General features: G+C 46.6%; 1 protein-coding gene across 5 annotated transcripts in view; it reads right to left on the bottom strand.

Annotated features, from left to right (window-relative positions):
• Positions 1-92: 92 nt before the first annotated feature.
• LOC135113033 (uncharacterized) overlaps positions 93-26,584 on the bottom strand; it is a 27,954-nt gene continuing 1,462 nt past the window's right edge. The window contains exons 1-19 of one of the 5 annotated variants that reach the window (XM_064027958.1): positions 26,427-26,554; positions 20,737-21,847; positions 19,841-20,105; positions 19,425-19,501; positions 18,878-19,022; positions 18,183-18,279; positions 16,650-17,941; positions 16,136-16,372; positions 14,386-15,633; positions 14,197-14,273; positions 13,776-13,947; positions 13,109-13,297; positions 12,589-12,768; positions 11,315-12,301; positions 10,616-10,827; positions 9,574-9,747; positions 9,012-9,191; positions 7,086-7,322; positions 93-6,538 (exon numbers count right to left, since the gene is read on the bottom strand). In XM_064027958.1, the coding sequence (XP_063884028.1) occupies positions 5,618-6,538; positions 7,086-7,322; positions 9,012-9,191; positions 9,574-9,747; positions 10,616-10,827; positions 11,315-12,301; positions 12,589-12,768; positions 13,109-13,297; positions 13,776-13,947; positions 14,197-14,273; positions 14,386-15,633; positions 16,136-16,372; positions 16,650-17,941; positions 18,183-18,279; positions 18,878-19,022; positions 19,425-19,501; positions 19,841-20,105; positions 20,737-21,765 (7,719 nt within the window). In that variant the 5' untranslated portion in view covers positions 21,766-21,847; positions 26,427-26,554 and the 3' untranslated portion in view covers positions 93-5,617. Of the gene's footprint in view, positions 6,539-7,085; positions 7,323-9,011; positions 9,192-9,573; positions 9,748-10,615; positions 10,828-11,314; positions 12,302-12,588; positions 12,769-13,108; positions 13,298-13,775; positions 13,948-14,196; positions 14,274-14,385; positions 15,634-16,135; positions 16,373-16,649; positions 17,942-18,182; positions 18,280-18,877; positions 19,023-19,424; positions 19,502-19,840; positions 20,106-20,736; positions 21,848-22,597; positions 22,977-23,033; positions 23,161-23,514; positions 23,642-26,426; positions 26,555-26,584 lie in introns of those variants that run through there. The other 4 variants (XM_064027957.1, XM_064027960.1, XM_064027959.1 and 1 more) reach the window with 4 other exon arrangements.

The following is a 26,584-nucleotide window of genomic DNA, read 5'->3' as shown; positions in this document are numbered from 1 at the left end:
ACAGAGTATACCACCACCACTATTGCTATAACCACTACCATTACTACACCTACTACTACTACCAGTCATCAAAGGTCAATAACACACATCTATAGTCTAAAATTTCAGCCTTTATGGCAAAAAACTACAGAATATTTAGAAAAAATTCCAGAGGAAATCCATTTGCCTACAAGCGAGAGAGAGAGAGAGAGAGAGAGAGAGAGAGAGAGAGAGAGAGAGAGAGAGAGAGAGAGAGAGAGAGAGAGAGAGTCATAAAGACAATAATTAATAACTTATGCACTTAATTGTACTACATGGCAGCCTGTGACTAAGTGATTAATAATAATAATAATAATAATAATAATAATAATAATAATAATAATAATAATAATAATAATGCAAAACCACCACCCTTGCTTCTCAAAAATAATGAAAAACGATAAAAATAGGAGACGTATAACGCAGTCAATAATAATAATAATAATAATAATAATAATAATAATAATAATAATAATAATAATAACAATATAAGAAGCACAAACACCACCAAGCAATTCTAACAAAACAAACGATACATCCAAGCATTCCAAGCGCCACCATAACTCAAACAAACAGACAAACAAACGTACGTACGAACACATAAATAATCACGATGGAGACAAACAAACGAAGCAGCACAATGTACAAAAAAAAGCTCCCGAAAAAAAAATAATAATAGATTCCATGACGGCGATGCAAAAGAAAAAAAAAATAAAATTAGCTCCTTCAAATTTTCCTTAAAAAAAAAAAAAATCGTTTAATTAAGTGAACGGAACAAACAGAAATGGAAATATGAACTAAACATTTTTTTAATCCTATTTTTTTCTTATTTCCTTAAAAAAAAATAATAATAATAATCTTACCTCTAAATGAGTGTACGAAAGAAACGAAACTGAATAAACACAAAACCACACATTACGCTTCTCAAACCCTCTCGAAAAAAAAAAAATAAATAAATAAAATAAATAAAAAATAAAATAAAATAAATATATAAATAAATAAGTAAATAAATAAAAAAAATAAACAAATAAGCTTGAGTAAAAAAACGTCAAGACAAACGCTGATAATGATAATAACAATAATAGCCACTTGGATAACCAGCAAAGAACCCGCGATATAAAAAAGTCAATAAAAGCAATAAATAAGAATACAATTATATTACCTAACACGTTTCTACAGTTGCTAAAGTAAAAGCGTACGTAAGATTATCGTCTGAGACACAAAATAAACCTAACTGCCTTCACGTAAATTAATCAACCAAAAAACTCTGCGTCGAGATCCCAAATTGTACAAACGTAATGTAATATTTCTTTCCTTACTGGGGCAAGGAATATACCGGGCAGTAGTAGTAGTAGTAGTAGTAGTAGAAGAACAGGAGGATGAGGGGGAGGAGGGATGGTGGTGGTGATGATAAGAGATGGAGAGAAGCAGCATTGGTAGTAGTAGTATTAGTAGTAGTAGTAGTAGTGTTGGTGGTGGAGCTAGAGGCAGTACTAGGGGAGCTAGGAGTACTAGTCAAGTTGGTAGTAGTAGTAGTAGTAGTAGTAGAATTATTATTGTTGGTAGTGGATGAAAAAATAGTAGTAGTAGTAGTAGTAGTAGTAGTAGTAGTAGTAATGGCACTATGTATAAATAAAGAACGGACCGACACACTAAAAATCTTGTACAAACTAAAAAAAAAAATAAATAAATAAATAAATAAAAAAAAAGGGGGAGGAGAAGGAAGAAGAAGAAGAAGAAGAAGAAGAAGAAGAAGAAGAAGAAGAAGAAGAAGAAGAAGAAGAAGAACCGGAGGAAGAGGAGAAGGAGGACTAACCTGTATGTGAACAATATACTACCATACTACATAAGGAAGAGGAGGAGGAGGAGGAGGACTGAGTGTTGCAATGTTCCTTTTACAAATAACAAATATAGTACATGTGAATTCTTATATATATATATTTTTGTAATTTTTCTTCTATTTTAAGTACATAGAAAATACATGAAAGAGGGGATATTGCATACGTGTGTATATGTATGTATGTATGTGTGTATGTTTGCACGTATGTGTGTGAGTGTGTATATACCTACTGTGTCTGTATGTACGTTAGTAATACAACAAGAAAGGGAACATTTAAAACTGTGGTATAAATGTTTTTCCATCTCAACATTTCTCATTGCCTACAAATATTCAGTTTTCTTTACATTCATTCTGAAGGAGGCGGCGGCGGTGGTGGTGGTGGCGGTGGGATGTCTAGAGGAAGAGGAGGAGCAAGAGGAGTAGAAGGAAGAAAGGAATGTGAAATGAAATGTTTTGTATAGGAATGAAAAGAAAATAAAGAAGGGAGGAAGGAAGGGAGGTAGGAAGAAAGAAGAATTGATGTGTTCTGTACAGGAATGGAGGAGGAAACAAGAAAGGAAGGAAGAAATGACGATGTGGTTATGAAAAGGAAGGAAGGAGAATAAATAGGAACTGTTCTCTATGGAAAGGAAGGAAAAAAAAAAAAAAACGAAAGAAACGAAGAAATAATGGAAGTTACACAAAAGGAAGAAATGTGAGATAAACACGCACACACACGCACATCACCACCACCACCACCACCCTCACACAAATCACGAGAGTGCATTGCAATTAGTAGTAAGTATAACAAGTCATCACCACCACTACACACTACCTATAACTGGTGGCGACTCCTAGGCTACCACACTCTTATCAACGCACCTAACTGAGCTGTTGTGCGCGTGACTGCCCGCCCACACACATACAGGCGCGCGCAAACACACACACACTCACACATATACGCACACACGTTTATTTACACATTCACACATACATATTTGGCATTTTGGTAAGTTTTCAATGTTTTTTTTTGTTTGTTTTTGTTTTCTGTCTGCCTCATCTAATGCCCTTAAGATTCTAAAAAAAAAACCGTTAACATTTTATATATACAAAACTTTAAATCTTTTTTTCTCTCTTTGTTCCTCCTCTGAACTTTGCACTGTTACCACCACCACCACCACCACCTTCACCAGTTACCATCACAAGCATACGTTAGACTGAGAATATCAGTTACGGTAATAATAATAATAATAATAATAATAATAATAATAATAATAATAATAATAATAATAACATGCATTTTTTTTGTATCATAACAAGTGAGAGGTTTATTTTGTTTTGTTAATGTTACTATATATTTTTTTCCCACTCTTCCTTCCTGTTCCCATAATTCATTACTCTTTCTACATCAATAATTGGTTCTTTTTCTTTCTTCTTCCCACATTCACTGCAATTTACTTTCACACACACACACACACACACACACACAGAGAGAGAGAGAGAGAGAGAGAGAGAGAGAGAGAGAGAGAGAGAGAGAGAGAGAGAGAGAAGAGAGAGAGAGAGAGAGAGAGAGAGAGAGAGAGATACACACATATATATGGCACATACTCTACGTATACACAACTAAGCATACACTCTGCTATACAAAATAAAGAGATTTAGAATATACACATTTAATATTCTTCCTCCTTGATGTATATGAAAGAATGCAGAGAGAGAGAGAGAGAGAGAGAGAGAGAGAGAGAGAGAGAGAGAGAGAGAGAGAGAGAGAGAGAGAGAGAGAGAGAGAGAGAGAGAGAGAGAGAGAGAGAGAGAGAGAGAGAGAGAGAGAGAGAGAGAGAGAGAGAGAGAGAGAGAGAGAGATGAAGTGAGGAAAGGATGGAGGGAAAAATTGAGAGGAAGAAGGGAGAAAATGAAGAAAAGATGGAGGAATGGAGGCATGGAGGAAAACAAGGAGAGAGAGAGAGAGAGAGAGAGAGAGAGAGAGAGAGAGAGAGAGAGAGAGAGAGAGAGAGAGAGAGAGAGAGAGAGAGAGAGAGAGAGAGAGAGAGAGAGAGAGAGAGAGAGAGAGAGAGAGAGAGAGAAAGGTACAGAAGAATGAAGGAAGGAGGAAGTGGAGGTAGAGAGAAGCAAATAAAGTAATAATAATAAAAGTAATAATAATGGAGACAATGAATAATAAAACAATGACAGGAAACTTAGGAATGGGAAAGATGCTTAAAATTTGCAAACACACACAGACATTTTTCAAAACTTAAAAAAGAAAAAAAAAAAAAAAAAAAAAAAATCCTTAAAAAATAAATCTAAAAAAACAACAAAATAACAAGATAAAAAAACAAAAACACTTAAAATAAAATCAATCACACGTTTCATTGTTTCCTTCCATTTTCTGTTTCTCCTTTCCTGAATGTGACTGAGTAAGAATTCGTCGGCCCTTCTTGAGTGCGACACACACACACACACACACACACACACACACACACACACACACACACACACACACACACAAACAAACACACACATACAGGCCATTAGCATTACCCAGTACCTGAGCAAAACAATAATAATTCTCCACCACAAACATCATAACCACTTTCTGTTGAACCATTTTGCCGCGAACCGAGCGAACCAAGTGTGTACGTACATTAGGAGGTACTGAGATGCGCACACATGTACACCCCTCACAGGAGAGTTATACGTACATACAAAGGAAAGACTGTGTACGTGTGTGTGTTGTTTTTTTGTACTCCTCCCTGCCTCCGTTTTCTTTCATCTCCACTAAATCGTTGCTCAGAGTTGGCGAGATCACCAGTGTTCTTCGTCTGTAAGTCACATTAACATACATACTCGTTTCACCCTTATCAACAAAGCACTGTCTTCCTCTCTCTGCACGCCGCTGGAGATTCGTAATTCTCCGAAACATTCTTTTTTTTTCGTGTGTCCGTGATCACAGCAACACTTTCTTAACAGCGTCTTCTTCTTCATCTTCTTCTTCCTCCTCCTCCTCTCCTTTCGTCGTAATGCCACATTTTGTCTTGAGAACATTTTGTAACATCCTTTGTGTGACTAATTTGTATCTTGTCTTTTATGTGTTCCTCATGGCACTCAAACAATTAATTTCTTAGGTCATCCCTGTGGTTATTTCCTGCACCACTGGCACTTTGTATCAGTAACCCTCTAACAGAAACAAAAGCTGGCCTCTAACAGCTTCTACTACAAGCTTTTCAACAGCAATCAATCAACCAACAAAGTTTTCTTCATCAACAGCCATTCAAAATAAGAAGTGATATAACACAGCCAAGAGGTGACTTGAGACAGCCATGAGCAGCCAGACAGAACAGGGATAAAAATGCTTCCCAACAAGACTCCCTTTTTAACAGCACGAGGCAGGGCAGGGCAGGGCAGGGTAGGCAACACCAGCAGCTCACCACCACCACCATCACCACCACCACAGCCTCACTACACATTAAGACTATCCTTCACCATTCCGATAACAGCCTCACCACACTCCTTAGTAAAAAAAAAGCTCTCTAACAAATCTCTAGCTTCATACAGACACACACCACCTGATGTTGCCACTAAAGCTTGTTGCACAGCTTCACACAGCTTCAGAACTGCTTTGCTGCTAACGCCACAGCATTCAACAGCTTTCAATAGCCTCCTTGACCCTCTCAGACATTCATAACAGCTTCAGAAGTTTCCTCTTACGAGTTTTGTAAGTTTCCACTAAACAGATGTGGAGTATTGCATTATGGGGGCTTGGAGTGGCACTGGCTGGCCTCATTGTGCCTCGCTGGCTCGGGCCTTGTCACTCTCTGATGGTGATATGGTGTAGGCACTCACAATTTTCAGCCTGGGCTCCTCCTCCTCTGAGTCGTCCTCAGAGTCGGTGTGGTCATCGAAGAACACCTGCTCACATATCACATCCTTCTCCAAGGAAGCCGACGCCTCTTCCTCCGTCAGCGTGAACTCCTGCCCCCGCACCTCACCCGACTCACCCACTTCACCAGACTCATCCACCTTGCTGGCTGCTTTGTCCTTACTTGCAGGTGACTCTTTGCCGGCCAGACTCTCGTCCGTCACCTCAATGCCGGCGTGACGCAGCATCTCCACCATCTCCTCGTCCACCTCCTCCATGACGGGCTGGGGGGTGTGCCAGCTGGGTGCCGGGTGAGTGCCAGCCGTGCCTGCCTCGCCCTGGCCCTCCTCTGCAGCTGGCGTGGCGGTCAGGTCAATGCTCAGCTCTGGTTCACTGCCGTCTGACTCGTCTGTGTCGGACGGTGCAGGCAGTGTGCCAGGGCGCACCTGTCCCACGGCCAGTGGGTCCCGGCTGGAGTCTGGTGGGCGCTGGGAGGGCGAGGTGGAGCGGCTGTGTGGCGATGTCTGGTGAAGGAGAGAGTGCGTCTCCAGCAGCATTGCCGTCAGGAACACAGCAGAGCACTGGGCACAGGCATGACGCGCTGCAGTGTTGCGGTGGTGGCGACGGTGGCGGCGGAGGGCAGGTGGCGTGATGAAGGCCGCGCCACACCATAGGCATGGGTGTGACGCCGGCGTGGTGACCTTGTGGGCACGGCGCTCTCGTCCGCGGCGATTCTGGAACCAGTGTGTGACCTGCCTTGGTCGCAGCCCCAGGCGGCGGGCCACCAGCCACACCTCGGCTGCTCCAGGGAAGTGATTTTGCTGGTAGTGGCCATCCAGCACCTGCGAGAGGGGAGAGGAGAAGGACATGTGGGGAGAGTGAGGGAGAGGAAAGAGAATGGCAGAATAGTAATGTGGGAGAGAACTGTGAGGCTTGTGAAGGAGAGAGGACTGAAGAAAAGGAGTGTGGGGGAGAGCAGTGAGGCCTGTGAGGGGAGAGTGAAGGACAGAGAAAAGGGGGATAGGAATGAGGGACAATAGCAGAAAAGGAATGAGGGCGAGAGCAGTGAGAGAGAGGTTTATAAAGACAGAGAGTAAAGGAGAATGAAGTGAGATAAAAGTGAGGAAGAAAGGAATAGAGAGGCAAGATTACAGAGGGAGAACTGCAGTGAAAGGAGAGAGGAAGGAGGAAGGGACAGAAAGAACCAAAACAAAAGGGGAGAATAAACTAAGAGAGAGAGAGAGAGAGAGAGAGAGAGAGAGAGAGAGAGAGAGAGAGAGAGAGAGAGAGAGAGAGAGAGAGAGAGAGAGAGAGAGAGAGAGAGAGAGAGAGAGAGAGAGAGAGAGAGAGAGAGAGAGAGAGATCAACAGAGGAACAAAAACAACCTACCTTTAACTGCAATCCAGAGAAGGAAGCTTTGGCCATCCTCTCAGGTGCCGGCAGTGATGGTGGTGGTGCCGCAGTGGTGGTGGTGGTAGTAGTGGAAGCGGTGGTGGTGGCGGCAGTGGTGGTGGCCTCCTGCTTGGTGCCCTCCCCCGCCTCCCCCATGAACTCCACCCCATGCCTGATCCAGTGAGTCTCCAGCGCGATGACGTTGCTAAACTCTTTGCTGCACATGTTACACTTCTGTGGGTGGAGAGATGAGGATGGTGTGAGTGGATGTACAGGTGATAGCAAACTCAGACCATGTTTCCTTCTTAGAGTACAGAAAATTAAAGTACAGTAGGTGGATATACAAGTGGATATCATGTTGCACTTATGTTGGAGAGATGAGGGTGGTGTAAGGTAAGGTGTACAGGTGATAGCACACTCATATTTGTTTCCTCTTTTGGTGTAGAGAGAATGGATTGGAAGTGAATAACAAACTCAAATCTTGTTTCCTTTTGAAGTGCTAAACTCTGGAACTCCCCACCTGCTTCTGTATTTTCTCCTTCCCATGACTTAAACTCTTTCAAAAGGGAGGTTCCAATATGTCGTAGCCAAGCCGAGGGTGTGTTGTCGCCAAAGCACCCAGGCCTTGGCCACCCACTGCCCCAGAGGTCACTGGTTATTGCCGTTACCCCTTCTGAGGCTTACAGCATCCCTAGTCACACAAACAGGACAGTGCCTGCCCTGATGACGAGGCACCCGAGCGCCGAGTAAAGGTAACTAAGGCCGTGTAGTTAATGGACCTAGCCAATTTGTAATTAATCTTGTGATCAAGTTACAGTAAAATCCCTCTCATCCGGCATTCGAGTATCCGGCAGCTTCAAGTATCCGGCACATTTTTTCCCCGAGCCTTAAAATCAATAAAAAATCAATGTGTACTCATAAAATTGATTAAAATTCCCACGTGAGGCATACTTTGTCCCCTCGCCACCAGAGCGCACTGCTTCGCATCACCCGCAGCCCACTGCACTGTGTTTACTCAGTGACTCAGTCCCGTGTGTGCACTGTTTATCGCCTGACGCCTTCATCATGCCTAAAGTTGTAGAAAAGAGGAAGTGTGTTGTGCTTACACTTAAGCAGCTGATCAGATCAGCTGATCTTTGTTATGGTAAGATGCGTGAGTGTAGGGTGGTGATTGTGGACATTTTTTTTTTTTTATGTAGGAAGGACACTGGCCAAGGGCAACAAAAATCCAATAAAAAAAAATGCCCACTGAAATGCCAGTCCCACAAAAGGGTCAAAGCAGTGGTCAAAAAATTGATGAATAAGTGTCTTGAAACCTCCCTCTTGAAGGAATTCAAGTCATAGGAAGGTGGAAATACAGAAGCAGGCAGGGAGTTCCAGAGTTTACCAGAGAAAGGGATGAATGATTGAGAATACTGGTTAACTCTTGCATTAGAGAGGTGGACAGAATAGAGGTGAGAGAAAGAAGAAAGTGTTGTGCAGTGAGGCCGCGGAAGGAGGGGAGGCATGCAGTTAGCAAGATCAGAAGAGCAGTTAGCATGAAAATAGCGGTAGAAGAGAGCTAGAAATGCGAGTATCATGAAATGTGTTAACTACTGGTTAATAAATAGTGTTAACGTTTCTGAACTGTTTGTGGCTTACCCCATTGTGAGAACCCCGGCCTTAACTCTCGGTTACCTGGATTTAAACCTTGTGGTGTTTGTTATATAAAGAATTAGTGCAGTTCCTGCGTAACCTCTGCCTTCCCTTAAAGGTAAGGAGGAGGGTTACGACAAATACACTTATCCTCAAATTATGGGTGACCCTTTTGACTTTAGGACTGGCACCTCAATGGGTATTTTTTTATTTTATTTAATCTTTGTGTTGCCCTTCAACGATGCCCCTCCGACATAAAACTCTTGATTAATCGTTCTGTTCACTCACCTGTGCCCACGATGACTTGTGCATCTCGGAGTGTGTGTCCAGGTCAGTCTGGCAGATGAAGGCGGCGTCGCAGGTGTTGCAGACTCGGCTGAGGGCACGCTGACTGCTCACCGCCAGGCCACCCTCCACCACCACCCGGCCACTCTCCTCCAGCTTCCGGATGTGCTGGTTCCTTCGCTCCTGTGGTGGTGAGTGAGGTGGTGGTGGTGGTTAGAGAGGTAGGATGTAGGTTATATGGTGGTACATGAACACAACCTCTCTCTCTCTCTCTCTCTCTCTCTCTCTGTCTCAAACACATAGGTTCTTCTTTTCTCAGGCACACACATACAAACTTTCTCAGGCACACATGAACAAACATTCTCTCTCTCTCTCTCTCTCTCTCTCTCTCTCTCTTACAGACACTCACAGCCTCTTTCTCTTAAACACACAAGATAGACTCTCTCTCAGACACACAAACAAAGACTCTCTCAGTCACACACACAAATACACAAATTTCCTCTTTCCCTCTCTTGGATACACATAAACCCAGACTCTCCTCAGACACACAGCCTCAAAGCCTCACCTTGAACCACATGTGTATATGCAGGGGGTCCACATCAAGGCGCCGTGCTATGTAGCCAATGTCCATAGGCTCTGGGAAGTTGTTGTCACTGTAGTGAGCCTCTAACACTGTCACTGTGAAGTTCTTCCACTGTGGCTTTGGTCCCAGGATTGTTAGGCGACTGCTGCCCATGCCCTGAAGGAGAAGGGGTTTGTAAGTTTAGGAAGGGCAAGCTTCTAAGTAACTCAGGTGATGTAAGGAACAAAAATGCATGATAAAAAGTAGGAATCTCAAAATTAATATACTGGCAGTCTTCTCCTGACTGCTCCCCATGCCCTGAAGGAGAAGAGGTTTGTAAGTTTAGGAAGGGCAAGCTAGGTGACTTAGGTGATGTAAGGGAGAAAAATGCATGATAAAAAACAGATATCATGGTGTAAGAGAGAAAAATGCATGATAAAAAGCAGGAATCTCAAATATACTGGCAATCTTCTCCTGACTGCTTCCCATGCCCTGAAGGAGAAGGGGTTTGTAAATTTGGGAAAGGCTAGTTATGTTAGGGGAGAAATAAAGCATGATATATAAGGTAGAAATCTCAAATATACTGGTATCTCTTTCTCTTCCTTCTGATTGCTGCCCATATACTGAAGAGGTGGTGGTGGTGAGTCTGGGAATGGCTGGCTAAGTGTGTTATGTTATGTTAAGGGAGAAATAGTGAGTAATAATTGAGAGAAATGTTGTGTGGCTTTGATCTCAAGCAGGTAATGTGGAGAAGCAATGACTGGTAAGAGAGATAGGGCAACTCTACGAATGGGTAGGTGGTGATAGGTTATGCAAAAGGAGAAGGAATGTATGATAAATGGTGATGTCCGTTTTCTCTCTCTCTCTCTCTCTCTAGTATTAGGAATAAGAAAAACAGAAGTCACTGAATCCTGTGCACCTCTCTCTCTCTCTCTCTCTCTCTCTCTCTCTCTCTCTCTCTCTCTCTCACTTTCTCAAACACACACACACACACACACACACACACACACACACACACACACACACACACACACACAACACATACATTTCCCTCAGACTCGGGCAGGTGGGCCAGTCTGTGTGTCACCAGCAGGTCCTCGTTGGTGAAGGAGGCGTCACAGCCCGGCGCGGTGCAGGGGAACTCCTGCACCGCGCTCTCCTTGGCCTCACCGTGCACTGCTGCCTGGTGGCTCTTCAGGTTCTGCTCTGTCACGAAGGTTGATTTGCACTCCACACACTCCACGGGCGGGTTCTTGTCTGTGGGAGGGAGGGAAGGAGTGAAGGAATGAGTGGCTGTGTGGCTGAGTGAGTGTTATGTTTTTGAGTGTGTGTGTGTGTGTGTGTGTGTGTGTGTGTGTGTGTGTGTGTGTGTGTGTGTGTGTGTGTGTGTGTGTGTGTGTGTGTGTGTGTGTGTGTCTTAGTGAGTGGCTGTGTTTTTATAAGTGTTGAGATATTCACTCTTCCTCCTCACACACACACACACACACACACACACACACACAAGCCCTGAATGATGCAACTCAAACTAAAAGCTAACCACAGACAAACACAGGACACTCATCTAACCACACAGATGAAAAGACACAGAACTTTCTCTCTCTCTCTCTCTTTGTGGCACCAAAAACTAAAATTAATCAATCAATCAATCTCTCTCTACTAACCATATAGACAAGACATAGAACTCTCTCTCTCTCTTTCTCTCTCTCTCTCTCAGCCAGCTACTAACACACCACAGGGCACTCACTCTCCCTCTGCTGCTTGCGTTCCTTGCTACGCCTGTTCTGGAACCAGTGCATGATCTGTCGGTAGCGCACGCCAAGCCGCTTGGCCAGCAAACTCATCTCAGCCGGCATGGGGAAGTTGTTCTCCCTGTAGTGAGTGGCCAGGATGCTCTGCTCCTCCTCGGTGTACTCGATACGCTGCCGGTTCAGACTGCAGCGCGTCACGGTGAAGTGGTGCATGAACGACTGGCGGTCCGGGAATAGTGACCGGCACTCAAAGCAACGTATGGAGCTGCAGAACTCACGGCGTGGCTCCCCAGAGGTGTTGAGGTGCGTTGTGGTGGTGCAGGCGGCCACGAATGGAGGGGAGGTGGACCGCCGCCGCCGCCGCCGCCTCTGTGAGCAGTGCAGGGACGTGTGTTCCTTCAGGGAGATGAGCGACGCAAAGCTCTCATCACAGGAAGGGCATTTGTGACCAGGGGATTCTGTGCTGCTGGGTGTTCCAATGTCGATCTCCTCCTCGGACTGCTCGTCAAGGATACACTCCACTGGCATGATGGAGTGGTAGTCCTCCAAGTCGTCTTCCTTCTCCTCCTCCTCCTCCTCTTCCTCCTCTTCCTCATCTTCCTCATCCAGTTGCTCTATATTCACATCCTCATCTTCATCCTCATCCTCTTCCTCCTCCTGAGAATCTGTTTTGTTTTCATCTACTTTTCTTCTTCTTCTTCTTCTTCTTCTCTCTTCTTTTTTGGATTCTACGGTAATTTCTCGACTGTTTTCGTTCTTCCAGTCTCCCTCCTCCTCCTCCTCCTCCTCCTCCTCTTCTTTCTCCCCATCTTTTCCTTTCTTCCGTTTTATTCGTCTCTCATTCTCCTCTTCCTCTTCCTCCTCCTCCTCATCTTCCTCTTCATCACCTTCCATCTGGCTACCTCCTCCCTCCTCCTCTTCATCTTCTTCCTCTTCCTCTTCCTCACAACTCAAGGGCTTCTTCTTTTTGTCTCCGAATTTACCTGGAAAGTTAAAATATTAAGATTGAGACACACACACACACACACACACACACACACACACACACACACAGATAGACAGGGAGACAAACAGACAGGGAAACAGAAGAATGAAGAAACAGACAAATGGAACACACACACACACACACACACTGAGAAGCAAACATATACACACACTTTTCATTATTTCATTACAACTCTCTCTCTCTCTCTCTCACTCTTGTTGTAATGCACTAAGATCAAATCAATGAAAGTGCCACTCTATCTCTCTCTCTCTCTCTCTCTCTCACCCGCATGGCTCATGAGGTGGGTGTTGAAGACAGCCGGGTGGGTGAAGTACATCCAACACTCGCCACAGAAGAAGCTGGTCTTGTCGCGGTGGCGGTCACAGTGTGCAGTGAGGGCCGAGCGGGTGATGAAGGCAACACCACACTTGTGACAGTGGAATGGGCCATCCTGGTCATAATTGGCTGAAGAAAAGGAGAATATTAATTTGCTTCTTATTGACTACTAATTAATCTACTAACTTAACAAAGCAAAAATAAATCTAGCAATGATTCGGTTCCTTTTACTTGATAGTTAATGGTATGATAGAAAAACTGCATTTCTTTGTATTTTCTTTCTTTTCTTTTTATTATTTCTCATCTCATCATTACTCTTCCCTCTTCCTCCTCCAAGTGTGTATTTCCCTCTCTTCCTCCTCCATCTATCTCTCTTCTTTCCCTGATATTCCCCTTTAGCTCTTTCCTATCTTCTCCCTCCTTTAACTCCCCCCCCCCCCCCCTCTCTCTCTCTCTCTCTCTCTCTCACCTTCCTCCTTGAGCTGCTTCCTCATGTTCTTCCTGGTGTTTTGGAACCAGGTCTTCACCACAGGGTAGTCCACGCCCAGCTGACTTGCAATGGCCAGCTGCTCCACTGGCTCAGGGAAGTTGTTGTACTCAAAGTGGACCTCCAGCACCTCCCTCTGGCTGCCCGTGAAGTAGGTCGGTGTGCGGCGGCCTGCAGGAGGAAAGAAAGTAGTACACGTAGTGGTACAGACTCTTAAGTTGTGGGTATTGACTGAGGGTACTGTCTATCTACTCTCTATCTATCTATATACAGGATGGCCCAGACAAAGCACCACACAGCTGTACATGTTATTTGTACTCTCAGCCTCGTCAGCCCCTGGTGGAAAATAACACTCAAGGCAACATAAGCTGATAAAAGTCCATTCTTTGTTTCTTTTTCCCTTTTTTTTGGTTATGGTTTGGTGTGAGGATGTGTAAGGAAGTTTGTGATGTCAGTAATTGCCACAAATTGGGTCTACATGTAGGAAGTGATGTGAAATGCCAAAGAAGGACAAGCAGTAATCTCCAGCTTGTGAGGCCTATACGTCCTTAGCAGCCACACCCAGGCACCCACAGCTAACACACATCAACTGCCACTACCAGGATACCAGTCTTAGTCAGCTGAAACAACCACGTCAGGAGGTACTCACGCTTGTAGCCACCACGGTCGTACCCCTGCCAGGGTCGCTTGGTGGAGACCATGCGGGATTGCCTGAGGTGCTGGCTGGTGGGCGGCGTGACAGGGGGCGTGGAGGAGTGAGGGGGGGTGTCTGGCAGGGGGATCATAGGCAGGATGGGCACGTACCTCTTCTTGCCCGCGATCTGTGACATAGGGTGTGTGAGACATGGGGAGGACATGGGGTGGTGAGTCATGGGGAGGACATGGGGTGGTGAGTCAAGTCAATGCTTTATACAATACTTTATGCATCACACCAGCTGTGGCTTCAACCAATATTCACTCATAATGATTAAGGCTACTTAAAACTCTAAAAAAATCTCAAAAATCATTAAAGAATGTTTTCAGTAATAATCTTAATTTTTTAAGGTTATTTCCCTGTGTGTTGTGGTCACCTGGTGTGTTGGTGGAGGGGGGTCCTGGGGCGTCCAGGTGTCCCCCTTGCCTCCCTCGTTGACCTGCGCCTCAGCCTCTGCAGGACAATGAGCAACACATTAACACACACAGAACAGTGAGAAGTGACACACTGACAACATTCCCAGACAGCAATGCAGGCCACTTCGTCCGCCTGGCCACATACTCACCCTGGCCGTCGTGGTCTGTGGCCTTGTTCTCTGTGTTGAGGCCATTCCTGCCATCCCTGAGGACAGGGCGGCCCTTGAGGGGGGCAGGGGGACTGCGTGCCTCAGGGGTGTTCTTCTCCTTGAGAGGCAGGGTGGTGGGGGTGGGGCCAGCCCCAATGGGAATAAGGTTGGGCAACGCCTTGGCCCGGTGCCTCTCCCCTGGCTTGAGTGTGGCGGGTGGCGCCTCCACCAGGTAGTTCACAATGGATGACGCGCCGGACACAGGTGTGGCCGTGTCCCCGGCACCCTTCAGGGACACCGGCACGGAGATGAAGGTGGTGGTGGCCCCGGTGAGGCTCCCTGGGGCACCGCTGGACCCCTTCTGCCCCGCCCCGCTGGCATTGTTGACAGGGATGAGCTGGATGGGGATCAGCTTGACATAGCTCACTGGCCCTGAAGAGGATGGTGGGGTGAGGGGCAGGGCGCCCACCCCCTGCGGCGTGGCCAAGATGGCCGATGACTGCACCACCTGGGAGGTGGACACTGCTGGGGTGTCTGGGGCAGAGGTGTTGGGGGGGGAGGCAGACTTAAGGGTGGAAGAGGGACTGGTGGGGGTGGCAGACTCTGGCTCAGGGGAGCCCTCGCTGTTGGCAGCAGCAGTGGTGGGGGAGGCAGCCTGGTTGGGGCGGCGGCCACGGGCCTGCAGCTTCCTGACAGAGGTGTGCTGCAGCTGGGAGCGGGACCGGTCCAGGGTGCTCACCACAGCCAGGGGCATGCCATGCCCCATGTGGTGGGAGGCCAGCAGCACTTTATCAGGGAAGGGTGCATCACACAGTGTGCACAGGAAGGTCCACTCTTGTTGGTGGGTCTCCATGTGTGCCTCCAGGCACACTGCATTCACAAAGGTCGTCTTGCACTGCCGGCACTGCGGAGGCACCCCATGGTCCTCGTCCAGGTGGCGGTGCTTGTGCACCATCAGGCTGTCCTGGTCTGGGAACTGCTTGGAGCACAAGTGGCAGGTGAGGGACCCGCCGGCACGCTCCTCCACCAGCGACCAGTTCACGTTGTGGCGACTCTTGAGGTGTGACGCAAACACCTCACGGTTCCACTTCTGCAGGCACAGCGGGCACGTGCGCACTGCACCCTCCCTTGCAGCAGCGGCAGCATCTGTCTCCCCGCTGTGCCGCATGCTGTGCTTCACCAGGAACGTCAGCATGGCGAAGGACATGCCACAGTCACGGCACTTGTACGGCTTCTCCTTGGAGTTGACTGCAGAAGGGAGGGAGGGAGGGACAGGTCAGCCATGGGTGGTGGGGAGAGAGAGGCAGAGAGGCACACACTCACACTAACAAACAGTAAACAGTCAATCATAACATTAATAAAGATGGTGATGACTTTCCTCACTCACTCATCACTTCATGAACACTCAAGGAGGAAAATGAAAAATGATAAAAGCATAAGTGCTAAGACTGGACCAGTAGAAAGACAGCCCGGCCCACACAGCCCTGTGCACTACACCACAGGAAATGCATGACATTCACTGACAAATGCACAACATCAATAAACAGAAAAATTACCTTCATTAAGAAACAAACAGAAATAAACAGAACAATTATCTTCACTGAGAAACACACAGCACATATAAACACAAAAATTGCCTCCACTAATAAATAAAGACAACAAATACATACAAACACACATACATAGAGGGGTGGCCAAGACAAGACACACAGTTCCTACACTCACTCCTTCAAGTCACCAGAACAATTACCTTCATCAAGGAAGTGGGCAGCTCTCTTCCTCTGCCTGGACCGCTCATTCTGGAACCAAATCTTGATGACCTGCGGCTCCAGCTTGGTGAGGCTGCCGATGATCTTGAACATGGAGGGGTCAGGGAAGTTGCAGTACGTGAAGTGGAGGTACAGAGTGCGCAGCTGAACCTCATTGAACACTGTGGTCCTGCGCCGGCAACGCTTGATGCTGTTGATGGCTGTCTCCTCTGACACGTCTGCTAGGAGGGAGAGAGGTGTGAGTGTATGTGCATGTATGATGGTGACCTGACCCAACCTTTGTAGTATTATGGAAACATTGATAAAGTCATCTGACAGCTATAGCATGTTAAATCTTCATTTTGTTTAAATTAGAGAGCAATGGATATGGAAGTCAGTAAGGATATACAGATTAATTTAAGTCAGTAATAGCTACATTACTAAAGCAAGCATAAATAACACTATCACCACCGCCATCATCATCCACACCAGCAGCAGCAGCAGTGCAACACTCACTCTCATCACCAGCCTTCTCCATCTTGCGGCGCTGCTCCTGCTGGTGGCGGAGGATGGCCTGGATCTGCTCCTGCATGGACTCCCGTTCCTGCTGGGGACCCTTGTCCCCCTCCCCCTGGCCAGGCTCGCCCTTCACAGGGGGTGAGGCAGTGCGCCAGGGGGACTTGAGGCCGTGGTTCTTCAGAATGGAGGAGATCTGGTCCTGCAGGGTGAGGGGCTCCTTGCATGCACCACCACCGCCACTGCCGCCCTCCTGCAGCTCCTCCTTCACCCTGATGCGCGGCTCCTGGCCGTGGCTGCCGCCCGACCCCAGGGCCACCAGCGTGTGGGTGTTCTTGGGGGAGTCCTCTGTGGCACTGCTGGAGCCTTGCTGCTGCTGCTGAAGCTCCTTCTGTTTCTGTTGGATCTGTTGCAACTTGAGGTGCAGCTGGTTCTGCTGGATCTGCTGGATCTGCTGCTGGATGGTCTGCTTGAGCTGCTCAGAGTAGGTGATGGTGGTGGTGCTGGTGGAGGAGGAGGAGGAGGGGGAGTGGGGAGATTCCTCCGCTCTTCCCTCGTCTCCTCCTCCTCCTCCTCCCCCGGTGTCCATCTCCTCGTGGGTATCATGCTCCACCTCGTGCGCCTCCTCCTTGATGTGGATCTCCTCCTTGATGGCGCGCTGCTCCACCAGCCCCCCATCCTCCTCCATCCCCTTGTGGTGCTGCTGCTCCTCCTTGTCCTCCTCCTGCTGTTGTTCCTGCTTCACCACCACACTCTGCTGCCCCTCCTTGGCCTGCTGCAGCTGTGCCAACAGTAGCTGCTGGATCAGCCGCTGCTGCTGCTGCTGTTGCTGCAAGAGCAGAGGGTTGGCCTGCACCAGAGGGGGTGGGGAGGACCCAGCAGATGCTGCCACTGGTGCTGTAGTCTCCTGCTGCTGCTCCTGCTGCTTCTGCAGCTTCTGGAGGAGAAGGAGAGGGAGGCCAGCCTGGAGGGAGAAGCCTTGCTGCACCACAGCTGTGGTGGGTGTGGCTGTGGCTGTGGCTGTGGCTGCAGGCTGCTGCTGCTGCTGCTGCTGTGGTGATGGGGTGGCGATCTCCTCCTTGATCCTGAGGGAGCGGCGGTGCGGCAGGCTCTGCAGCGGTGGTGGCGGGTCGATAGCCTCGTCCTTGAGGTGGGTGAGGTCAATGCCAGTCTTGGAGGAACACTTGGAGATGCGGTGGGTGTCCAGCAGCACCTTGTGGGTGAAGCCCAGGTGGCAGTCCGGGCAGTACAGCGTCTCCTGCTTGTGAGCCTCCCGGTGGTTGTCCAGGAACCTGCAAAGCCACCACCACCACCATCACCACATTAGGCACAACACCAAGGCAACACAACACCACCCTCCCCTCCTGCTGGCCAGGAAGGCAACACCACTCTGGCACAATACTTCACACACTGAAACCACCCAAGCAAACTGAACCACTCAGTGAAACAAATCATGTGACAATCTACCACACAAGTGTGACATCTTCCCCCAACTGTGCAAGGTAAGGACAAAGAGGCAGCGAAGGGACTCACTTCTTGGCAATGAAGGTGGAGGGGCAGAGGGAGCAGTACCAGCGGGCGTCCGGGTCGCTGGCGTTCTTGATGGGTCGGCTGTCCTGGTTGGGGGCACCTGAAGGAAGCCAAGGGAAATGAAAGTTGATTTTCTTCCACTTAAATATATCCTACTTATGCTTTTTCTACTGCTGAAAATTCATAAGTAACTTTTTTTTCTTTTCTGTAATAATTCTTAGCTCTCATCTTTGTCTCTGGGTTAAATTTCTGACCTATAAATTCATAAGTAATCTTCTCTCCACTTTCCAGCACAAGAATTACTTGAACCATCTTTTCCTTCCACATTATGGAGGTACAAGGCACATTACTTCTAAAAAATATAAAAATAAAAAAAATTAATAATGAGTAAATCTACCTATTTATCTATATACCAGCCCAGCAACCTCAAATGGGATGGCTCAAAGCAACACACACACACACACACACACACACACACACACACACACACACACACACATCATTCACACTTCTACCCTAAATAAAAAGAAATCAATAAAATACACAAATAAACAAATAAAAACAAAGCCTTCAATAACATCCTTTCTTTCTCCTAAAAAATAAGAAAAAAAAAATTTAAACAACACTCAACAACAACCTTCCTTCCTTCCTTCCTCTTCCCCCCACCTCTGACAACAGAGGCAAGACAGTGCTCTCACCCTTCTCCTGTGGCGTGAGTCTCTTCCGCACGCTGGCTCGTCTGTTCTGGAACCACATTTTAATGCTGCGGTACGGCGTCTTGATGCGGAGGGCAATGCAGTGCTGGTCTATCGGTTCGGGGAAGTTGTTGTGCTCGAACGTGGTCTGGCGGAGGCATGGTGGTGGTTAGAGGGGATGGTGGGTGATGGGTGGAAGAATGAGAGAGGCATGGTGGTGGTCAGAGGGGAAGAGAGGTGAAGGGTATTAAGAAAGATGCAGAGGAAGAATAGTGAGGGAGCAGGAGACAGGTGAAAGGTACAGGGAAAGACAAGCAAAGGGTGTAGAGAGACAGGACAGGAGATGGAAAGAAGGATGATAGAGGAAGAAAGGGAGGAGGTTAATGAAGAGGGGCAATGGAAGAGAGGAGAAAGGCACAGGGAGAAAAGACAGAAGATGGAGAAGAGGATGGTAGAGGAGAAAAGAAGAAATGGTAAAAAAGAGATGACTAAGTGTATATACACATGGTGGATACATATTCTCTCTCTCTCTCTCTCTCTCTATCTTTACCTCCAGCACTTTGTATTGCTTCTCATTAAAGGCAGTTCTCTTCCTCTTCATGTGAACTTCCCTCCCTTGAGGTGGATCTGTGGAGAGGGAGGGGGAGGGGGGACAATTAAAGCCATCAACATCACAAATTATCAATATTTTCATTCCTATACCCTCAGTATATTTCAAAATGCTTTAAAAATCCCATAACTTAATATTCTTATAACCTTAATACATTTCAAAAGCTTTAAAATTCTCAATCTATATATTTGTACACCTTTCAAATATTTCAAAAGCTTTAGTTGCCTTCCAGCATTACAATAACACAAGCATCAATCTGCCTTCTGCATCCCATTTGAAGAACACAAGGGAAGCTGCAGGAAGCCATCAGTCAGACCTACACATGGCAGTCCCTGAGGAAGACACTCAAGTCCTACCTTCCTTTGCAATGATGCTGGACACCTTCCTCTTCCGCATCACCCTGTCTGAGTAAGGCGGCGGTGGTGTGGCAGTGGCTGGGGTGGCAGCAGCAGTGGTGATGGGGATGGGGGTCTGTAAAGAGGCCAGGGTGGTGGTAGTGGAGGTGGTGGTGCCGGTGATGGCTTGGGATGGGCTCTGGGGCTGAGTGATAGCTGCGGTGGTGGTGGTGGTGGTTGTGGTGGTGGTGGTACTGCTCAGCTGGGATAACATTTGCTGTTGAATCTGAAAGTTTTAAAGTGTGTGATGGTGGTTTGTTGTGCTCTCTCTCTCTCTCTCTCTCTCTCTCTCTCTCTCTCTCTCTCTCTCTCTCTCTCTCTCTCTCTCTCTCTCTCTCTCTCCGTGCTGATAACTGATCTCTCTCTCTCTCTCTCTCTTTTGCATACTAAATATTACTGTTTTAAGTTACAACAGAATCAACTTACCATATCCATCAATTATCAAAACAAGTTACAACAATAACTATAGGTAAATCACAATTAACAAATGCCTTATATTTCTTTTGAAATAATAATAATAATAATAATAATAATAATAATAATAATAATAATAATAATAATAATAAGTAAATAAATATAATAAATAAGCAAAATAATGTAACTTTGAAATCTGAATATCACGACGAACAATAGATTTTCACTTTCTCTGAATTCATAAGTTTAAAAAATCAACAAACCAGACATTTATGAGCAACAATTCATCACAAACACTAAAAAAAAAAAACATAAAATAAAATAAATAAAGAGACACTATTTACATCACCACTAATCACTAATCACTCAACACCATTAATGAAAAAAAAACACAAATTTACAACACCACCTGCTTGAGACACCCTTCCCTGCTGCCTGCTTACCTGCTGGAACTGAGCAATGATGCCTGCTTGATACTGCAGGATGTGGGACACCACCGTCTGCTGCAGCTGGTTCAGTTGTGCCACCACGGCCTCTTGCGTCAGTCCAGGTGGCAGGGTGGTGGTGGAGGTGGTGGCGGTGGTGGTGGTGGGTGACGGTGACTGTGGTGATGGTGTGCTGGTAGGAGGTGGTGATTGTGGTGGTGTGGTAGGAGGTGGTGGTGACTGTGGTGGTGTGGTAGGTGGTGGTGGTGACTGTGGAGGTGTGGTGGGAGTTGGTGATTGTGGTGAGCATGGTGATTGTAAAGGTGGTGGTGTGGTTGGAGGAGGAAGTGGTGATGATTGTGGTGGTGGTGTGGTAGTAGACTGCGGTGATTGTGGTGGTGGTGTTGTAGTTGAACGTGGTGATTGTAACTGTGGTGTGGTGATGGCGGTGGATGGTGGTGATTGTGGTGGTGATTGTTGGGGTAGTGGTAATGATTGTGATGATTGTACTGGTGATGCTGGAAGATGAAGTGGTGATGGTGGTGGTGACTGATGTGATGATGACTCCACTAACTTCTGTGGTGGTGGTGGTGATGGTGATGAGGGCAATGGTTGTGACTCAGATGATAGTGATGAGGATAGTGGAGGTGGTAGTGGTGGTGATAGTGGCAGTGATGGTGATGGTGGTGGTGATGATGTAGATAGAACACTAGAAGTAGTAGTAGTAGTAGTAGTAGTAAGGGGCATAGTAGTTGTAGAGATAGTAGTAGTAGCTGTAGAAGTAGTAGTAGTTGTTGTAGCAATAGTAGTAGTAGCAGACACAGCATCTTCTAAAATCACATCAACACCATTTACACTCTCCTCCTCCTCCTCCTCTTTCTCCTCCTCTTCCTTTTCCTCCACATCTTCTCTTCCTCCTTCTCCCTTTTCTTCTTCCTCTTTATCTCCATTTTCCTTCCTGTCTTCAGCGTCGTCCAAATCGGCAGAAATTTCTGTAGCCAGTGGGGTGTCCATTCTCGGCCTCTTCCTCCCTCTTCTCTTCCTCATAAGGGACGCGTCAGGTGGTGTTTCATCTCTCTTGCATCCCTCACACGGCCTCACTCACCCCTCCCACTCACAACTGCACACCCTGGGGGTAAAGAAGGTAGTAATCTGAGTTTTTTCTTAGTATTTTTTTGGGGGGGAGGACAGGGTGTTTCTATTTCATGCCAGAGAATGGATACTACCCTGCCACTATGTATGTTAGTTGCTTAGCCTACAGGACAGCCTAAGTGGTAAGTAACTTTGCACAGGGTCACCAGTGTATCTTTCTACAGTTTTCAAGTAGCAGAAAGGAATAAACATAATTCTACTCAATCAAAGAGGTAAATCTCAGCTATCTTAACCTATCAACTTATCAGTGCCGCACACCCTAACTAGTGCCGGTGACTTATGGTAATGCTAGCCTCATAACTCAATGCCACATGACCAAACCAGTGCCAGGGTCAGCTATGGTGATTCTGCACACACAACCTGGTGCTGCATGCCCTAACCAGTGTCAGTGACTGACACCCCATGGCACTGCTGACAAGTCCTGGGTCAACCACACTTGCTGGCACCCTAATCCTTCATCCATCTTAAGCACACACGACCAGAGAGGGGATTTCCTAATGATCCATCACCTTTGTTTCCCACACAATGGATGCTGATAAAGTAACTCATTTTCTTTGTGATTTAGATTAGTTACCCATCAACAATTGTTTCAGGTCACCATCAGGAGTGCCAAAGTGTCACAATGCCACACATATCCCAGAGCAAGCTCACATTTCCCTATAAGTCAATGTTAGGAAATCCTTATCATCTCCTAAACACTCACTGCCCAGCACACCTCATATGTTACCTCGTTCCATTCTTATTTCACTGCGTGGTCGCCTCATTACAGCAGTCACGGGGGTTTCTTGAATGGACACACACTTGTGGGACACTAACAGGCATTTACAACATGATAGTAAAGAGCAATAGCGGTGATAAATGAGCTTGTTATTAGGGACAAATTACCCCACGATGTCAACACGACCCGGTGCCTCTGTCCCCCTCCACATGGACTTATTTCCATTAATTTCACCGCCTAATACACCTCACACGGTAATTAGTGACCCCCAGTCCCCATACAGCACAGGTAAAACGGCCAATCAATCAGGGAGTGAATGGGAAAATGGCTTTCATAACAAGTATTTGGCACTTCACAAATCTTGGTGTTGTGTCTTGTCTCCGCTCCCCCCCCCCCCACCAAGGTAGCTGGTTTGTGATTTTCCGCTATTTCCTCCCTTTTTCACCTATTTCCGCGGGTTCCCCAGGGGTTGGCAGGTGTGTGCTGCATGCTGGAGGTGTGGGGGCGGGTGTGGAAGGTGTGGATGAGGAGCAGGAAGCAGGACAAGCCCCACGTAATCTATCTTTTTTTACATTGCTCACTCCGTCCCCCCTCCCGCGCCAATTCCTGCTCCGTTTTTCCTTAATGACGCTGATTACTGTGTATTTTAGGGTCAACCGAGGGCATAGGGGCATTCTAGAGGTTGTTGGGATGTGGTGGGGTGCTGTGGAGGGCAGTGAGGAGGAGCAGGAGGGGGATAAACGAGGGACATTCCAGGTGAAGGAGGAGGAGGAGGAGTAGGGGGACCGAAGGAGGAGTCGGGGCGGCCAGGTGATCAAGTCTCACCTGCCCGCTTCTTCACCTTTCCTCTCCGTCTCCACCTGTCTTTTCCCGGGGTCAGAGGACTGTTTCCCTAGCCTGTGGTGACCTAAGGATGCTCTACTCACCTCCAAGCAGCGACGGGGGGGCAATGAGCAGCAAACGAGAGGAGGGGAAGGAGGGGTGACTGCCTCTCTCCTCGTACGCTCGCAATTACCTACCAAACAACCCCAACTTGCATTTTTAACCCCCAAAACCCCCCTCCCGCCCCTCCTCCCGACCCCACACCTGACTCAACCTGCCCCCCATGTTCTAAAACCCCCGATTTCATCCCGGAATAAGGTCTAGGAGGGCGTTATGAGGCTGTGTGAGGCTTGGAGAGCTAACGACAGGGTGGCAGTGCACAAGTTCGGACGCAGGGTATCGTTAAGCACCCTTGGATTGGCGGTAACAGCTCTTGTCCGAGTCGGCGTGGCCTTGTCTTCCTCTTCCCTCCCTCCCTCTTTATCATAACTCCTCATTCCCACTCTCTTCTTTTACCCCCTGACCCCCCCCCTCTCTCCTTCTCCCCCTTCGCTATCTCCCTTTCTTATTGCATTTGCTTGTCTTCCTTGGTAACCCTCCCCGCCTTCTCTCTCTCCTCTCCTCTCACTCTCTCATTCGTCTACCCTCCCTCCTATCTTCTCTTTCTCCCTCGTTCTATTAATATTTCCCCTCCACCCCTTTTTTTCTCTCCCTCGTTCTCTCACTCCTCCAGTATTTCCTTTCTCTCTATCATTTCCTTTCTCCCTTATCGTCTGCGTCTCTCTCGTTCACTCAGTTTTCGTCTCATTCTTTCCTACCGCTGATTTCTTTTTTTTTTTTTCTCTCTCCTATCACTGATTTCCTCTCCCTCTCTCCTTTTCATTCACTCTTCTCCACGTCATCTCTTCTCATTCTCACTTTTCGTTCCTCATCTCATCCTTCCCTTCTTCACCTCTATAGTCCAGCCTCTCTCTCTCTCTCTCTCTCTCTCTCTCTCTCTCCCACAGTTTCGTCACCTACCCTCCTTCGCTCTGACCATCACCTCTCCCTCCTTCCCTCTCTCTAGACCTGCGCCCTGACCACACCACAGCTTCCCCTAACAACGGGAGGGACGAGGTGTGTTTAATGGATCAATGATATGAGGGAGGGAGCGAGGAAACGAGAGGGTGTGTGTGTGTGTGTGTGTGTGGGTGGGTGAGAGAGAGGGATCGAGAGAGATCTTTAAGTTTGAAGGTTTAACTACAGTACAGTACACGGGTCTCTCTCTCTCTCTCTCTCTCTCTCTCTCTCTCTCTCTCTCACTGATCAGCTGATTTGTGACTCGTGCTTGTTTTCAGAGAGAGAGAGAGAGAGAGAGAGAGAGAGAGAGAGAGAGAGAGTTTGGTTTTATGATGTGACACTACCGCCAGTTTTAATCTCTCTCTCTCTCTCTCTCTCTCTCTCTCTCTCTCTCTCTCTCTCTCTCTCTCTCTCTCTCTCTCTCTCTCTCTCTAAGGTTAAAAGAGATGACAACGCACATTCTCCATGGACACACACACACACACACACACACACACACACACACACACACACACACACACTATTAAATTTCCTAGGCGTGGGAACTGAAGGATAAATTACATAGCTATAATCGCTATGTAATTAATGTGTGTGTGTGTGTGTGTGTGTGTGTGTGTGTGTGTGTGTATCAGTCCTACCAATCACCTTGCAGAAAATATCGTATTAGTAAAAGTCTATTTCTGCCTATAGAAAAATTCCAGTGCATTTTAAACATTTTCTGGTGAATACATTGAATTATTGGGGACATTAATAAGTAGAATAACATTACCTATAAACCTTTGATAATTACAAGGAAGTTAACGTCAGTTTGACCCAGTATAGGAGCCAGAAATGAGGAGGGACTGCGTTAGAATAAGAAGGAAGAGGAGGAGGAAGAGGAGATGGAAGAGGAACAGGAACAGGAGGAGGAAGAAGAGGAGGAGGAGGATTAGAATATTTATGACGGTAATTTATAAGACTTCTCGGTGAAAACTTTTACTACCAGAATATACCGGAATATTTTACAAGACGTTTAAGTGTTTCTTATATACGTCGCAGTAGTGATTAATGCGCGACCATTCTTTAAGATAGACGAGTGGAGAAGAATACCAGACAGCAACAAGAAGAAGAGGAGGAGGAGGAGGAGAAAAAGGAAGATGAGAAGATAATTATTAGAATATAGATTTAGACGCCTTTTAAACACTCGATGAATCAAGTTGAGTCAAATTACGTCACAAATTCTTGGTACTCCACTTTCAAACGTCTCTCAGTGAACGCGCAGTGGTTATGCAAGACACGTTTATATTATGAAGGGATGTGCTGATCTTGCAATAATACTGAGGAAGAATATGTCAAGGTGGGTTTAAGTGAAGACTGACGACAACAACAACAACAACAGATAGCCGGTGGTAGCAGTGATAGCAGTAGTAATGTAGTAATGGTAATAATGATTTGCTGGCTGCTGCAGTTAGTATTCGGGCCCTCGGGGTGTCGGTGTACAGTTCTTAGTCCTAGAAAATTGTATTGAGGCTAGAAATCGGGTAATCCGAGTACCCTATTACGATTAATTTCCAGGAGTGTCAGAAGCAGAAGTGCTGAGACATAGCCTGAAGTTATTCTTTGTTATATTTTGACAGTAGTCAGGCTCCATCTTCACTATGCTGTGTAGTTTTGGTATCCATATTATAGAACGAATATAGGAATACTAGGATCAGTGCAGGGAAGAATGTCGACGATTCTAGATGGTGTAGCCTAACAGTGTTTTCAAATTGGACGTACCAGGCCAGCTAAGTCCGGCTAGGCTATTCCGGCTTGATCGGCACCCACACCGCTATGCCAGTAAAAACATTCCATCCAATAATACATTAAGATTTTACTAAAGTTGAACTTCTATTTGTATGCAATGACCTATTTATATACTTCTGACATCTTCAACAACAATATACTATGCTACGAAAATCCAGGGGGGAAAACTCACCACGGAATTCAAAGTGCTACATGAGAAGGGTCCCAAGCTCTTTCTGGTCTTCTTGTTCCCTATCAGCTGTGCAACGTCGTTTTCTTTTATTTATTAAAAAAAAAAAAAAATAGAGTTTTTAAAACTTTTTATTTTTATTTTGTTCATTCATGCACTAA

Source organism: Scylla paramamosain, chromosome 25, assembly GCF_035594125.1.
Source record: "Scylla paramamosain isolate STU-SP2022 chromosome 25, ASM3559412v1, whole genome shotgun sequence".
NCBI lineage: Eukaryota > Metazoa > Arthropoda > Malacostraca > Decapoda > Portunidae > Scylla > Scylla paramamosain.
The sequence above is the reverse complement of the archived record's forward strand: the minus strand, read 5'-3'. Positions and strand labels throughout refer to the sequence as shown.